This window comes from Epinephelus moara, chromosome 3 (genome assembly GCF_006386435.1).
Source record: "Epinephelus moara isolate mb chromosome 3, YSFRI_EMoa_1.0, whole genome shotgun sequence".
NCBI classification, from domain to species: Eukaryota; Metazoa; Chordata; class Actinopteri; order Perciformes; family Serranidae; genus Epinephelus; species Epinephelus moara.
The window spans coordinates 4,853,856-4,870,453 of NC_065508.1; the positions used below are offsets into that span (position 1 = coordinate 4,853,856).

A 16,598-nucleotide genomic window follows, 5' to 3' on the forward strand; every position below is an offset into this window, starting at 1 on the left:
TTCGCACTGTATAATTTGGTAGATTGTTCTGGCACCAACTAAGCTCCAATTTTGCAGCACTTTGCCTCAGCTTTGGATATAAATAGACAGTTTTTGTCTTAGACATGATCACAAACTGATGTGCATTATTTCATTACCATACTGTATGATATCTGTCTATCTCTGGACCACATGATATGATTTGTTTAAAATTTTATATTAAATTTACATTAGTGATTGGGGATGGTGTGAGTAGATAATGTAACTTTTAACATACATATGACTAAGTCTATTTATAACCCAGCATTCTAATTACGTTTTGGATTTTGAAAGCTGAATTAACTTTGATTTTGCAGTGTTGTTTCATAAACTTTAAACATTGTTTCAATATTTTTTTCAACAGTGAAACAGATATTTCTGAGATTTCAGTGTTGATTTAGGAGAATTTTGTTCACTTTTTTTTACAACCATCAGAATTAAAATGTTGTAATGATGTTGTTCTAATGTTGAAACAACAACACATAATTTCAATGTTGAAGTTTGGTCGTGTGCCAGCTGTGAAAGCATAGCTGTGCACACTGAGTGTACATATACTGCAGGGAGGATGCATTTCCCTGCCTCTTTTGATCTGATATTTAGAGCCAATTAAGTTGTTTTCTTTCTTTTTAATCTCTTCTTTTATGTTTTATTGGACTTGTCTTGCCTGCTTCTTATTACGCTGATACACACTGGTGAACTGTGAAAACACCAGGACTATTTGCTGTGCATGCACACAATACCAAACTCAATTACTGAGATTCATTTAATTTCAGAATGTGAAACTTTTATATGACATTGTAATTGCAAGGAAAATAAATAAATGAATGTTTGGGGGGATATTGTTGCATATATATGTAAGTCATTTTATGGGCATGCCATGTTTTTTTGATTGTGAATCTGGAATCTGCATGTCACATTTTCCTGGCATTATAAAGATATCTTGACTAAATATAGCATTGCTTTAACTACAACAGACACTATTTATAGAGTGAGAATAAAAGTATTTATTTTATTTTATTCTAATTCTTTTTCTATCTTATTTTATTTTTTATTTTATTCTAATTCTTTTTCTATCTTATTTTATTTTATTTTAGTCTATTTTATCTTTTTTTAATTTTTTTATTTANTCTATCTTATTTTATTTTATTTTAGTCTATTTTATCTTTTTTTATTTTTTTATTTATCACTGAGGATCGTCAAGGCAACATATTAGGCTGAGGTGTTTTATTGTGAAAGTCACGACGGGACGTGGCGTCCGTCGGGGGTATTTCAAGTAGCTTGAAAGCAGCTCCGTCCCCTCAGTCAGCCAGAGTGAAAGTTGTCTCCAGCTGGAAGAGCAGGCAGCCAGGACTCGCTAGTTTCCACCGCCGCTGCTTCACACGCTTTCTCCCGGAGAGATGAGGCGGAAGGAGAAGAGGCTGCTGCAGTTCGCCGGGCTGCTCATAGCGGCTCTTCTTTTCCTCCCCAACGTCGGGCTGTGGTCTTTGTACAGGGACCGAGTCTTCGACAACTCACCCGCCACAGCGGACGGACCAGGCGGCATCCTCCGGATACAGGTCAGAGAATGTCGGTTATAACACTCCTCGTGTATTGCTTCCTAAACTGTAGTCCTGGCATGTTCAGGGAGTCTTAAAATAAATGGATTATTTCGTGTCTCCTCGGTTTCTACTCAATTTAAGGAAGTCTGCTCTGCTTAGGACTCGACAATCTGACATCAAGAACACACAGCACGTAGGTGACTTCAGAAGTGTCAGTAATCATAACAGAAAGCAGGAGCATGGAGAGAATCAAATAAAGTGTCAGGGTGCAGAGTCAGGACCATGGAGAGCGCTTCACGTCCAGCGCTGCTCCGGTTCAGCACCATGGAGAGCGCAGAGACTTCAGGCATCAGACGAGACGGGCTCTGTGGTTCAAGCGTGAGGACGTCCAAACAATGGACACAGACTTTATTGGTTTATTTAGCTCATAGTGTGTTTGTGGACTCAACTAAAGCAGTGATTGTGAGGTTTCCAACAGCCCCCAAAACAGCTGTAGACGCAGAGGATAGGCACGAGGTTCGGTTTCCATCTCTTGTAAAGTCGTTAGTTTTGCTGTTCGTTGCTGTTAATCTCAGCTCCAGATCATTGTGTTAGATGTCCTGCATTCAGCAATAACATGGCTGATCTTCGTTTAGAAGCAGCTGCAGATGATTTCATTCAGTGATCACGTTTTAATTGATGTCTCTGCCCTTCAACATGTAGTCTGTAGCCGTTGCCATGGGGAACAACCAAGCTTCCCAGAGGTTATTTGCGCGATTGATGAAAGTGAGGATTAACTGATCATTTATGAAATATCAAGGATTAGAGAAACAGCCGCAGAATCGTGATTCATACCTCAATATTTCATGAAACAAGTTTGTTGCTCTGCCTTTTTTCTCCAGTGAAGGATTCGTGGAAACATCACTGTGAAAATCAGCAATTTCAATTGGTATTAATTCAATTTTCCAGTATGATAGTCCTCAGTCATTTATCCCTAAGAATGCCGCTGTGGTATATATATATACAGTCAAAATTTATTGTATTGCTGGTGTAAACTCTCAGACGCTCTGCGATGTGGAACAAATTTCATTTGATATCATCCGTAGAGGACATTTAGCAGAGATTGCCTCTAATTTCCCTCATGAACTCAACATCATAAAGGCTAATTATATATCTTCATTTCTGAGTGGTATTGGAACAATGTCTCATGCTACATACCCTGATAGAGTCAGAGCATATTTATATTTATGCTGTTTAAATGGTGCTTCTAGACTGGCTTTATAAAGTTGTAAAAAGAAAGTGAACCTGATTTGCTTCTGTCAGTGGGTTTTAGACATGTAATGGATGACATACGATCTTCCTGGTAGGTTATCAAACATGTTGTGTGTCAGGGCAGGTGTTTGAAGTTGTGCTACCGCAGCAAGGTCTGCAGATAAAGGAAGCCAAACAAAGAAGTAATTCGGGGGGAGGTAGAGCGGGTCGTCCTCTAATTGCATGGTTGGCTGTTCGATCTCCGGCTCCTCTTCTCCACATGTTTAAAGTGTCCTTGGGGCCAGATAATGAAACACAAATTGCTCCCGATGGTTGAGCCAGCACCTTGCATGGTGGCTCACTGTCGCCGGTGTGTGTGTGTGTGTGTGAATGAATGAATACAAGGCACATTGTTAAGTGCCATCCTGCCACTGAAGGCATTAGATCTAAAAAATCTATACCATACTGAAGGGAAATTACAAATAACAAATGAAAACAATGTCATTTAGTGCAGAGGGTTGTTCAGTAATTGGTTTACACAGGACTTGTTACAGAGGCTGGTGAGTATAACACAGTCACACTGGGTTTGGCTCATGTAAGGCATCCAGATATGTTTGGTTTTAAGTTATAAAGTCGTATATATTGGAGTGGCTGTTGTTGTGAGGTAGGTAACTGCTTTAACTCCCACGTGCCATTTATGTGCTGTTATTTTAGTGTCATGTGGTCACTGAGGGCTCTTCCAGCATGCGTTTGGCACAAAGCAGGGGAACACACGGGCCAGTCTGCCAGACTCACATCAGGCAGCGCTAACATTTGTCTTATTCTAGGCTCTAATAAAACTGCCAGAGACTGGCTGCAAGCATTCCTCCTCTGTCTTTTTTTTCTTGCAAACTTTTAATAGCAAAAGACAAATGAAACCAAGGATAAATGAGGAAGAAGGAAGGAACAATATGTGTGTTTGTGTGGTGTGTTTGAGTGCTCCCTGTGGGCTGTTATGGCTTCACTGAAGTACATAAAAATCAATACCCTTATCCCATCCAGCCTTTTCCCACATAAGTCTTGTTAGAGACATTTGTAGCGGATATTTCCTTCCCCCCCTTGTTGGTTTCTGTCTGCTTCACTTGTAGACGACACAGCGCTTAAACCATCAGAATAAGATCACAGCCGATTAAACAGAAACAGAATGAGCTGCAGTCTCATTCATACGCAGTCTCCGTCTCATTGATGTCTTAGATAAAATAGAATATAAATGAACAGCATTCACATATTGTTTTTTTTAAGATGTGTTTACACAGAGAGGAGGAGGAGACTTTTTGCACAACTAGTTTTTTTGCTGTTTGCCCCGGGGCAAGTTTCACTCAAGGAATTTGCAGTTTACTTTCACAATGTTTTTAGCTCCTTCAAGGAGGACTACAGAGCAGTGGTCAGCTTGGATTCACAGCCTGTAGAGTGGATTCCAACAGTGACACCCAGTCATGCCAAACAAGTGTCAAAAATTATCCAGGCATCCATTGAATCCTCTCAGATCACTCGTGCAACTTTGTCCACTTCTCCACTATTGTCAATATGCTCATTATGTTCAGAAAGTCAGTTTCTCCATCATTGTTACAAACATAATTTCCCAATAGCTCTAAAATGCAACCAAAAGTATAAAGTATTGGGAAATATATTAAAGGAAGCAACAACTGTTTGCCTGCAGCTCTCCTTTTTAAGTCTACACTGGGTCTTATACTGAAGAGATATATTTTTGGTGTAGGGCATCGTAGCAGCAGCAGAGGTTGGACAGAGCATGACCGCCTGACATGAAGCTGCTCTGTGGAGATTGAAAGTGCAGTTGCAACAGATTTCATTGGAAGTACCGGCTATAGAAATGTGTTCTGTGGATTATCCAGAGTAACACACTTTCTTGAGGTTGCTGATGAAGTTTTACAATGCCATTTCAATACTTTGAGGAAAAATATAACTTACATTTCATTTGGGGTCCACATGTTTTTTTTTTACCCTCCCACCCATTCAAGAGCACTACCACACTGGCTTACATAGGGAGGTGAACTACTGCTATATTTTTTCTCTATATGTTGAAAATCGGTGTTCTCATAACTTCGCTCCTTCCTCCCTCAGTCACGTCTCTTTCTCAGGTCTTAACTCAGACAGGAATGTAGAGTGCAGAAAATGAAACGACGCGTCCTCACGTTGGAGCCATAATGTATTTCTTGTTTATTTCATCCTTATCTAAACAAGGTAAATATAAATATACACATGTAGTTATGACACTGAACACAGGGTGGAGCATTCATGTGTGAAGTGCGTATAGGCAAGCTCCAGGTAATGGGAATCCAACACATTCTCACTCCGACCTCGTCACATATGGATGTTTCCACGTCCACATGCGATGTGCAAGGCGTTTGTCTTCTTTCAAGATATACTTCCGTTTTCACAGGAAATTTGACCGCGAATTGACGTTTTTTTTCCCTTCAACAACAAACACACGGTTGGATTTAGGCAACAAAAACAAGTCGTTAGGTTAGGGAAAAAAGAACAGGGTTTGGCTTTAGAATCTTACGGGACGCGAACAGTCGCCCGCCCCAGTCAGACTTTCGCCGCCTTAACTTTCATTTTTGTCCCGCCGCGTTTCCCCCTGATGCTGCTGGGCAACGTTAAACTATTTCTATTTCTGACTTTTTCGTTGATTTCTGGCGCTGAAAGTCACTGCCTGAGCGCTGGATTTTCTACAACTTCGGAGTGAGACCGGGCTTGGGAATCAGGCACACAGTTTTTGACCATGTTATGTAAGCGTGTCGTGAGTATTGACGTGGAAAACTGAATTTGCTGAATGGAATAATGATTGAATATTGACAGTGCTGTTGTCTTCTATGTTATGGTGAGCATCGGTACATTGTATTGAGAATACTTGGATCGCCAAAAACAAAGAGATAACGTGCACTGGACATTACTTTACTCTTTGTCCAGAACATGCGTCCAGACCAGGATCACCTGTTCGCCCCTCAGTGGCTTGTTTAGACATTTTATTTTGTTAAACGTCACTATGCTTGTTCAGTCCAGCATCATTTTGAGGAGACTGCAAATAATCCTGAGGCACACCATCTCTATGGTCTTATAATGTGTAGAAAGAATTAAGTACTCACTGCCATTCCAGTACTGATTATAGATCTGTTCAGTCTTTTGGAACAGTTGGCTGTATTTCTTTTGCTGTCCCATTAAATCAGACCAATCACTAAACAGATTCACTTTGAAGGGGCGTTGGCATCTGGTAAAAGAACAAACAAACAATCAAAAAATTTAATGGCTCCCCTAAAGCGTCCTCTCTCCTTGTTCCTCATCCCCTGCAAGAAGCATTCAAGGAGTTGTTGTATCGGACCTCAGTTGATTTGTGAGTCGGGCTGCAGGACAAAGAAGCGAGGACGGGAGGAAGAATAATTAGCTGAAAGAAAAGCACTCGTTGTAGAGCATGTTGAACACAAACTATCTGTGATTAAGTTGTGGCCAGAAGCATGAAATCTTTAAATGTTTTAGCCTAAACAAAGCTGAGCAGCAGCAGCACTGTTTGTATTCAGTATGTGAGCCAAGTTTCCATTTTATCGAAAGATTTTAAATGTTTGATTTTTCCAGATTTTGCTGCCAAACGACACACAAAGTAAAGGCGCAAAAAGCTGGCTTTGCTCACCCCTATTTGAAAATAAACTGGCCTTGAGGTGACTTGCCCTACAGTGTACACACCAGTGTGGCTAAATGCTTTCAGCAGCACACTGGCAGCTCTTTGTGTTGAGCCGATTTATTTGTGCCTCTTAACCATACTAAGCATTGATCAGTGTGGTAGAGCGAAGGAACGACATGTCTCTGCCTCCTCACCTCAGCACAACACTCTGCGACTCAGGCCCAGCTGAGCAGAGTGCTTTAGGTGGGGGAATGTGGAGTGAAGCTGGGGGGAGGGTTAGGTGAGTTAGTATTAGTCACATCTGTCCGTTTAGTAGCCTCACGCTGAACGGAGCAAAGCTCAGAAGCAACAAGCAGAGACAAGTCACTCATCTGTGGTCTTGAGTTCTACTGACAGAGAGACATTCACACAGAGGGGGAGAGAGGACTGCAGGGCTGCCGCTGCTACTGCCTGTCTTGTGTCTTAGACTTTTGTTTGTAGCTCTTCAAACATGACACTGATGAATAGATACAGTTTGTGGTAGCTTTCATCCCTAAAACAAGGCACTGCCTCTAATGACAATCACCACTGCGTATTCTGTTGTGTATCCAGCTGGTGTGCTTGCAATCAATGGCGCTGCTCGCGATTTGTTGGATGGGTGTATGGGGAGGAACTCAAAACTGCGGAAATCACTTCTGCACAGACTCTGGCTCCAAATGATGTCACCAGTGCAAGGTGGCAGCATCCATTTCTGGGATGTTTTGGCTTCATTTTTGTACATTGGGAGGAAGAAGAGATGTGTTGTCCATCCATATGTAATATCTTTATTTATTTATAAAGCGCTTTTCAAAAACAAGTTACAAAGTGCTTTACATATTAAAAGACAGTAAGTAGGCAGTTAGTGAAATAAAACAAATAAAAATAATAAAATAAAACACAAAATGAGAGACAATAAAAGCAAACAGATAATTCAAATTCGTTAAAAGCAAGTCTGAAGTAGTGAGTTTTTAAAAGGGACTTAAAAGAAGACAAGCTTCCCTGATCTCCTCCTGCAGGTCACTCCATAGACGAGGGGCTCGAACAGAAATGGCCTGGTCACCCTTGGTCTTCAAGTTGGACTAAGGGATGGCCAGGAATGACCTACCAGAGGATCTCAGGTTGCGTTCGGGCTCATATGGGGTCAGGAGGTCAGCTATATATTCAGGGGCTATATGTATGTACTTCTTTTCTTTGTTTAAATGTAAAGCGTCTTTGAGAGCTGTAAAAGCACTATATAAATAAAATGTATTATTATTTATTATTATAGGGGCTAGCCCCATACGAGCCTTGAAAGTAATAATTAAAATTTTAAAATCCACTCTAAAACGGACTGGGAGCCAGTGAAGGGATTTTAAAATCGGTGTGATGTGTTCTCTCCTGTTGGACCTGGTAATGAGTCTGGCTGCAGCATTCTGAATCAACTGTAATTTGTTTAAAATATATATATAGTTTGTTATATATATGGTCTATAACGCCCACCAAAAGAACCCATATGACTTCTTCTTCTTCTAGCGTATGTCCTTAGACCTTCAGCTCTGTTGAGACAAACCAGTCCAGTGTTTCAGCATCCAGGTCAATTAGACCATGATCGCCAATCAGTGGCCAGTGTTTGGGGCAGCTGGTTATTATGTGTTCTCCGTAGTGATCTTGTGGAGAAGGTGGGATTCACTAGTTTGTGTTTTAAGCGAGGGCCAATGTGGCTGCTGGTTTGTTGGGGTGGCTCATAGACATCCGCAGACAGTCCGTAGGGCGGCATTGAGTGCGGTGTCCAGATCCTGAACCTCCATTTTACTTGTAAAGTTGCATGCTTTGTGACTCACCCTCTTTCTTTAGACAGTAAAATGTCATGCTACTATTGTAATTTAATTCCACAACCATGTGAAAAGAAATCACTAGTATAGTGACCTCATTTCAGTGTTCCCTTACCTTTCCCTAAACTGTTACCTCGCCTTCGCTTCAAGCTGGGACGGGACAAGCTGGGAGAAGCTGGTATTTCTGTGCTGTTTCCCCAGCCTTCCTCTCCCTCAGACATGATAATAAGGAGCTTATTTGAACAGCTCAGATGGGTTTGGACTGGAGCCAGTAGAGGTGGTGATCCCAGCAGAACCAACACAGCTGTAAATTACCACTGAACCCCCCCAGCAGGTCCATCACACCATGCTTAGAGCTCATGATGTGTTTTTGTATGCTCCTTTGTTGGCAAGTCAAAATCCTGTGCAAGGGTGTTTAAAAGGCTTTTTTTCTCCCTGCCTAAGGGTCCGTTCACCCACATTATAAAAAACCCCACATTTTCTAACTTACCCTGAGCGGTGTCTGGCCACACAGATATTTTCAGTTTAATGTGCCAAGGTTTTGAGATATGTATCTATGAAACAGCAACAGTCACCCCGTACAATGGAGGGGAATGGAATTTCGTGTGTCCTCCTAAAAGTATTGGAAAATGACATTTTAAAAACCCTTCACAGTAATACATAATCCACAGACATCGCTCTCAGCAATTTCCATAGGGACTGCTCCTTTGGTAGAAAGTAGTTCCAATGAAAACTTTTCACAGAAACTGTTTAAAAAAACTCCTGCAGCATTGAGCTTGATAAGTCAGGTCAGCCTTATTGTGTGCACTTAGAGTTTAAATGTAGTTTAAATTCAGATATATGCATGTTTGCCAGCTGTATCCGCCAACCGTTTTTATTAATATCCTTTAAGCTGTTTGGGAGACTCTCTGCAGTCAGCTGTTGGTAGGTGATAGCAGGATTGCTTTTAGCTGGAGGTGTTTGTGTACAGTTGCACAGTTTAGCCTCTTCAGTGTGTTAGTGAGGTCCTTTCTTTTGTTTGTGATCAAATACAACTGGCTGTTTATCTGTTCTCTTAAGGCCCAGACACCAACACCAGCATCAAAGAACTACTGGCGACAAACGCCAACTGTTGTGTTGCCTTGCGTCGCCTGTGTCTCGGCCAAATAGTTGCACTAGAACACCGACTACCTGCATGAGAGGTAATACATCTCCATGGCAGCAGATGGAGGTGGTCTGTATTCGTCATTCAAAAAGGGAAACTGGAAGAACAATAAGACAGATTAAAGTCTCTGGTAGCACATTGCTTAAAGAAAAAACAGTATTTACCGCGTGCTAGCCAACAGTAACACAAACTACTATGTACCATGTCTGCAAAGAGCTGAATGGCTAAAAAAAAATCTTCCCTTATATAACAAGTTTGTTTTGATCTCACGGCCTCTAAACTTTAGTTGTTTGTTTGCCCTTCTCACTTCTGTTTCTCTGCTTGTGCACTCAGCTGAACTGCCAATCAGTAAATTTATTCACCAACAGACTCCATCGTCTCTGATGTCGAATCAACATGCTAAAAAGCAAACCAGGGCTGACTAATGCCAATTGGTGTGGGACACACAGCACAAGCTAGGACGACAGACACTCACCGACAGCCTGACATTGACCAATGGCCGACCGTCAGCTTGGTGTGTCAGAGACCTCAGTGTGTACGTCCTAGGGTGATCTCCGTTTCCCTTTTTGCCGCTGTTTGTTTACTATGTGTGTGTGTGTACACACAGATATATGTGTGGCAGAGTGAGAGAAAAAGTCCGTTATGTGGTCAAAAATATGTGGACACAACATTACACCCATATGGGCAGCAATCTGCTGCTATGGTAGCCTCCATTCTTGTGTTTTCAGGTTTTCCATAAGGTTTTGGAAACTGGCTGCAAGATTTGTTCCCATTCCCTTTTTTTTTTTCAGCAAAAACAAAAACACTGTGTTAAAACACGCCCGCTGGCAGAATCCCACAATGTTCTTGTGTACCTGTCTTTATCGAATACTTGATCTTTACTTTGATATATTAATAGCTAAAATCAAAAAGGAGAGAGTCTTCATCTGGATCTATCTCTTGTGGCCGTGGGAAACAGCAGGTGGTCAACATTTTGTAAGACCAGCGTTCACATCACAATCTATCAATATCTGAGCAGAAAGTCTGAGACTGCAGGAGGCGGAAGACTCCATGAGTCCTGGCCTCTCTCTGGTCCTCTTCCTGCTCTCTCCCTCTCAGCGGGGCTCTGGATAATGACTCCTTTTGGGAGATAATGGACTGTGCAGTGGCCTTGCTGAGCTTTTCTTTGAGGGGGTTTGGAGTGCTTCACTGCAGGGGCCGCCGCCTGGAGGTCCGTTGCCTCGGGCTCATGTCTGAGTCACACAGTAGAGAGAGCGGATGCCTATAGGCATTTGCATGTGCATCAAAATAGAGCTGAATGTTTTGAAACACCGTATCGAATTTTATAATGGTGTCTCTCACGATTCAAGTGGGATGATATTGTTGCTCTGTGTCCGCTGCAGCATTTTTAGCCAGTGTTATGACTTGTGAATGAACAGTCAAAGGACTTACTCACCTCTCTCTGGTCTGGCCTCTCACTGAACTAAAGCAGGAGTGGGTCAGTTAGTGCATGCAGAAGTTTCATGTTCTCAGAAGAGGTAACAGGGGGATTTGTGATTGACTTGCCTGTGAAGTGGTTGAAGGTGGAGGAGGAGGAGCAGAGGGTGAGGTGAAATAGGAAAGACAGGTAATTGTGTCTCTGGGGGTCGAGACAGATCCGTCTGTGATCTGACAGAACAGGAAGGAGAAGAAAAAAAAGAACAGAAAAAGCTTCCTCTTCTCACTACGAGCTACTGTCGACTCTCAGTAGGGGGAAAGGAAACAGAAAAGGGAAGTATTGACCCAAGGTGGTCTGATTCGTCCTGAGAGAATGAATGGGCAGCTCGGCTCTTATCAGACTTACTGCTCTGCTGGTAATATCAGCTTTTCCCCCTACACCAAACAAAGGCAGTCCAATAGTAGTCCTCTATCTCTCCTTGTTCACTGCTTGTCTTTGTTCAGCACAACAGACCTGAAAGCAGCTGAAAACAAGCATTGTCTGTTCAAAAGTGGGTGCTAGATATGAGACATCAGCAGACATCAGCTGCTATCATAAAGGTTAGCACTCACTCCGACCTCATCACATATTGACATTTTGGTCATGGAATTTCCATGTCCACATACGATGTGCAGGGTACCCTGAGTTCTGGGACACCAAGATACACTTCCGTTTTCACAGGAAATTTAAAATTTACATACAGTCTCTCTCAAAATAAATGCACTGTGTTGGTACAACACCGCAAATTGATGTTTTTTATTTCCTTCAACAACAAACACACATTGTTGGGTTTAGGCAAAAAAACACGTGGTTAGGTTTGGGGAAAAAGAACAGGGTTTGGCTTTAGAGTCTTATGGGACACAAACACTGGTCTCTTAGGTGAAAGTCGTGTTTGCTGGTGACATCCACCACGCCCCCCGTCTGCCCCAATCTGACTCTCACCACCCTAACTTTCGTCCTTTCAGAAAATACATACACTACATACATTTTGCATTTTGTCCTACTGGGAATTGAACCCATCACAGGCATTATTTATACAAGACAGTTTTGTGCCAAGTTAAGCAGTTTCGAGGAGGCCAATGCTCACATTTTTTTAGACAACTCTCTGGAGATAGAGCCAGCAGCTCGTACTGTAAACACCAACATCTACTGAGAATCTGGTCTTTCACAAATGTAAATACAAATTTGTACAGTGTTGTGATGTAATGCTAATTTCTGCCATGAAACATTCTCAGCATGAGTTTAAATATTCATAAAGCTCTTACTTGGAAGTTTGGTTATACCTTTGGGAATGCTTCCCAATGCAGTAATACAGCACAGCAATCTGAAATACATAGTGGTATGATAAATAATATACAGAGAGCAAAACAAACCCCTGTGGGATTTATTCAGAATAGTCCTAAAAACATTTGAATACCACCACATGTGCTAAAAACCAGGCATTCTAACCTCTTAGTTTTTTCCTCTGCAAAGTTTTCCAGTATGATTCAAAATAAAGTTTAGAAGGTACAAGTGAGACCTTAGAGGTCACTGGCATTTTGTTCTGATTTTGCTGTCACTTATTTCTCAGGAGAAAAGGTCCTCCTTTGTGCCATAACACATCCACTGAAGAATAAAGCCACTGCCACAAAGCATGATGAGGTAACTCTTTGCAGAAAAGGTGATGCCTCAGAGGTTAGCATGGCATTTCCATTCATTGTGGCGCAGCTGTCATTGGTTTTTTGAGGTGTTGAAGACCTTTTCAAGTCTGGTCAGGTGCGACGTGTAAGACATTTTCAGAAACCAGCGGGAGATGGCACAAAATAGTTAGGAGATATGTCAAGAATAAGGAGTAACGGAGAACTATAAAGGTTAAAATAGAATCAAAGAGTGCAGTGCTGCACAGAGTAGAGAACAGGGTAGATCTTCGTGTTCCTGAAGTGCAACTGAAAGTTTATTTAGCCCTACCCACCTTAGTTACTAAAGCTTGTGACGCCTATCAAGCTTTCAGTCTGGAATGGCATATTCATATTGAAACGGTGGCAGATTTATCACTCAAAATTCTTAATAAGTTTTAACACAGTGGGTCTTTGATTTTACACCAAGGCAAACTAAAGCAAGCCTCTCTTTCCACCTAGTAACCGTTATTGCAGTCACTGCACGAGCTGTCTGAAGCTAAAGCGGTGCCATTTCAACATTTTAACCTCCTGAGACCCTGTGTCCTCATATGAGGACATCACATTCTGGGTTTACTTGACCTTATATTTCATTCTACTTAACTTAGACCTGTTGTCCTCGTTTGTGGACACTTTCTTGTGCCATCTAGTGGTAGTAAGAGCACAATACACTAATCAATGTAAATACAAGATGGCAGACATCTGTGCCAAGTCAGGTTGCAGCCAATCCCAACACAAAAGTGGACGAAACCTGATCACATTTTATGGTTGAAACTTGTTTATTTATGATTAGTAATGTTTGTACATTGATATGGCAACAAAATTGACCAATTATAGCAACAGTAACAAGCTAGGACACTGTTAATTAAGAAGTACTCGTTTGAATACATTAGCCATGTTTCCATCAGCCTGTTTAGATGCGCATCTAGAAGTATCGCATCGGAAAATTATGAAGGAACGCCAAAATTCGAATTAAAATCCCCTGATTCGCACAAACTAAAATACGCTCACTTTAGTCAGGTTTTGGTTGACTCGAAAAAATGTTGATTCGCAAAACGGGGGATGGAAACAGTTATGTTCAAATTAAGTCTGAAAACGGGGGATGGAAACAGTTATGTTCAAATTAAGTCTGACATAGCGCACCTCTCTCCATGGTGACATCCACACTCCGGGTCAGGAAGGCAGTAATGCATTTACAAGCTGGTTGCCAACCGCCAGAAAATGTAGAAGAAGAAGAATGCAAGACTTGTTTTATTTCCGGTTCTGTGGAAAACTCGCGCGAGTTTGTAGTTTTCACCAAAGTCTGTACATTTAATGGAAACACACAGGATTTGTATTTCTTTTAATGCACATTTCCCAATGATTCGAATCACTTTTGGATGGAAACATAACTATTGGGACTTCCGTGATGTCTCGTTTGAGGACACTGGGGCTTAATTATCTCTGACAGTGTTATGTTTTTTATACTTATCAGGTCCTACTGATCCCAAATAGCTAGGAGAAATTAAAAATGCATACCAAACAAAAGCTTGGGTCTTGGGAGGTTAAATAAGTGTTGGTGGACTATTTTGACAGCTAATCTGTGCTTTTGTGAATCCAGTTTTCTTGTGACCTTACCAACTAATTTTTTAACAATAACTTTGGCCTTACAACAGTTCCACAATTGCTACCAGTATAAGCTTCAAAGGCCAAATGCTGTCATCAGTATTTTTGGAAGTGTGTTTAGCTGGCTGCATAGCTGTGTGACAAAAAAACTAACAAAAAAAAAATCGTTAGAAACCAAGTATCACTGAGCACATGGTTCAAGCATGGGGTGAAATCCAAAGCTTGACAGGTCCCTTGAGCCTAGTTACAGTTGCTAAGCTTTGATTGGACAGTTGTTAGGGGATGGTTTTAGCCAATAGTCAATTGCTTTGTGAAAAGAGGGCCCTTTAACTCCGACTCTGTTTTTTGGTGCTGAAGAAGTCAAACTCAGTTTCTTTGTTTGTGTTTGGGCAATATATGTCACTTTTTCTTTTTAACACACACACACACACACACACACACACACACACACACAAACACAAATCCATAAAATACTTCAAAGTGGAACTCATAATGTTTATCCCCACCTAGGGACAGATACTTTGTAAGCAGCAAACATTAGGTGAATAGATGAATAGACCATTAAAAGGCTACATGAAAGTTAATTAGTGATCACTCATGCAGGTGAAATTGGCCACACTCTCACTCTCTTCCCCCTCTTTGTGCTGTAAGCTGAATGTTTTGCTCGATAAAGTATGAATTTCCATTCCAGCCTGTCACCCATCTGACACAGCGCTTTGTAATTAATGATTGAATATTTGATGGAGATAAAACATGGGCTGCATGGTTTCTGGTGTAGCTCCTGTCATGCCCTATTAGCCAGTTTATGCTGCACCTTGAATATTGATGAAGTAGAAAAGTGCCCGGAGCAGAAATGTGTTTGTGGCAGCGTGAAGCCTCGTCCCTGTGATGATGGCCATTAGGAAAGTAGCAGCAGAGCGCGCAGCAGGGAGGCACAGGAAGCAACACAAAGCGTAGAATAAAGATTACTGTGTTTACTCTTGTGTTTCTTTCCTGTTATTACACAATGGGAACAGCACTTACACCAGCTTATATGAGGTGGGTGTTGGTGATGTGGCTGATACTACACAATACGGACCCAGTGTAAATTCACTCCTTTCTTTGAAAATCCTACGCCACCTGCCTTGCCAGTTGAATTGGATCTTTTTCAAGTGTTGGGTGGATGAGAAAGGGTCAGGCAACCCTGGGGGTTTGTTTAGTGAGGTAGCAGCGGGTGAGGCACTGTGAGACGGAGGAGAAATGATGGTTAGGTCGGCTGAAAGGTTCGTGTGTATCTTTTGAAAAATGTATTGACTGCCTCATTTATTTTTGTCCAGAATTAAATTCTTGGTTATGATGGTTATGGTGTAATCAGTATCTCATTGAGACCAAAGTAGTGACAGTGTTCACTGACCTGACCTTGCTCTGCAACCTTCCTCCCAGTCTGAGACGAATGCTGCCCAGATATGGTGAAAAGGTGTTTCTGTTAATGTAATAAGATGTTTAAAGCTGCAATAAATGATTGGCCACTAGGAGGCAGAAAAACATTAGCACAAGCTGGCCTGTACAAAGTGAAAACCATATTACTGATGTTAAAATGGATACAACATTGGCATACAGCAACAGTACTGATGTGTGATGAGTCTCAAATTCATCTTCCTTGTAGCTCTGCTTTGAAAAAGAAGCTGCTTCATCAGGTAATGGTTAACAGCTGGTGCTGGGCAGAAAGCATACAGCTGACAATGGCTGCTGCTGGAAATTATGTGGATGAGACAACCCCATGCTCACTCCCAACTGACCTATGGCTAAGTCCCGCCCTCAAATGTGATGACCCAATCACAGTGTGTATAGCCATTCCCATACACTCGGACATTCTCTGCCTGGACGTCCATTGAAATGCATTACAGAAAGTCAGTTTTTTATCCTTTGGATAAAGTTGTGTGGTAACGTTAGACCACAACATCAACTCAACGTGAATAAGATTAACAATGATGTCTACATCTGTTCTAAGGTAAGTCAACATTGTGTTTGAGGCAACATATTGTCACTTTGCTGGAAAGAAATATAAAGTTATCTTTAACATCTCTAGCTAACGTTAGCTAAAGTTAGCCTAACGTTAGCTCCTAGCTGCGTTGTTCATCATGTCACCTTGTTTGCTGGGAGTTCATTAGCCTATTTTGTTCTAGTTTTGTACTTTGGTGATCGTACATCATTGTTAGCTGTTGTCCAAAGGGCTCTAGTTAAGCTAACGTTAACTTCTGGAGCTTAGCTTCATTAACTTATCTGTAATGGCAGAGATAACAAAGGTTGGCAAACGTTATGCTGAATGATTCAGTGTAAATACTGTAGCACCAAACTAACGGAGAGACACTCTTGGTAAAGATGGTAAAAAGGCCGTTATCCTTTTCTCATATTCTGAGCCAAAAACCTTAACTTCAGTGGCACTTTAACTTGTTGTCTTTGATGGC

General features: G+C 41.5%; 1 protein-coding gene across 1 annotated transcript in view; it reads left to right on the forward strand.

Moving 5' to 3' along the window:
• Positions 1 to 1,332: 1,332 nt before the first annotated feature.
• The window catches only part of LOC126387854 (polypeptide N-acetylgalactosaminyltransferase 10-like), an 88,683-nt gene continuing 73,417 nt past the window's right edge, over positions 1,333 to 16,598 (forward strand). Inside the window, exon 1 of the mRNA XM_050040579.1 lies at positions 1,333 to 1,574. Coding sequence (XP_049896536.1) covers positions 1,416 to 1,574 — 159 coding nt within the window. The 5' untranslated portion in view covers positions 1,333 to 1,415. The remainder of the gene's footprint in view (positions 1,575 to 16,598) is intronic.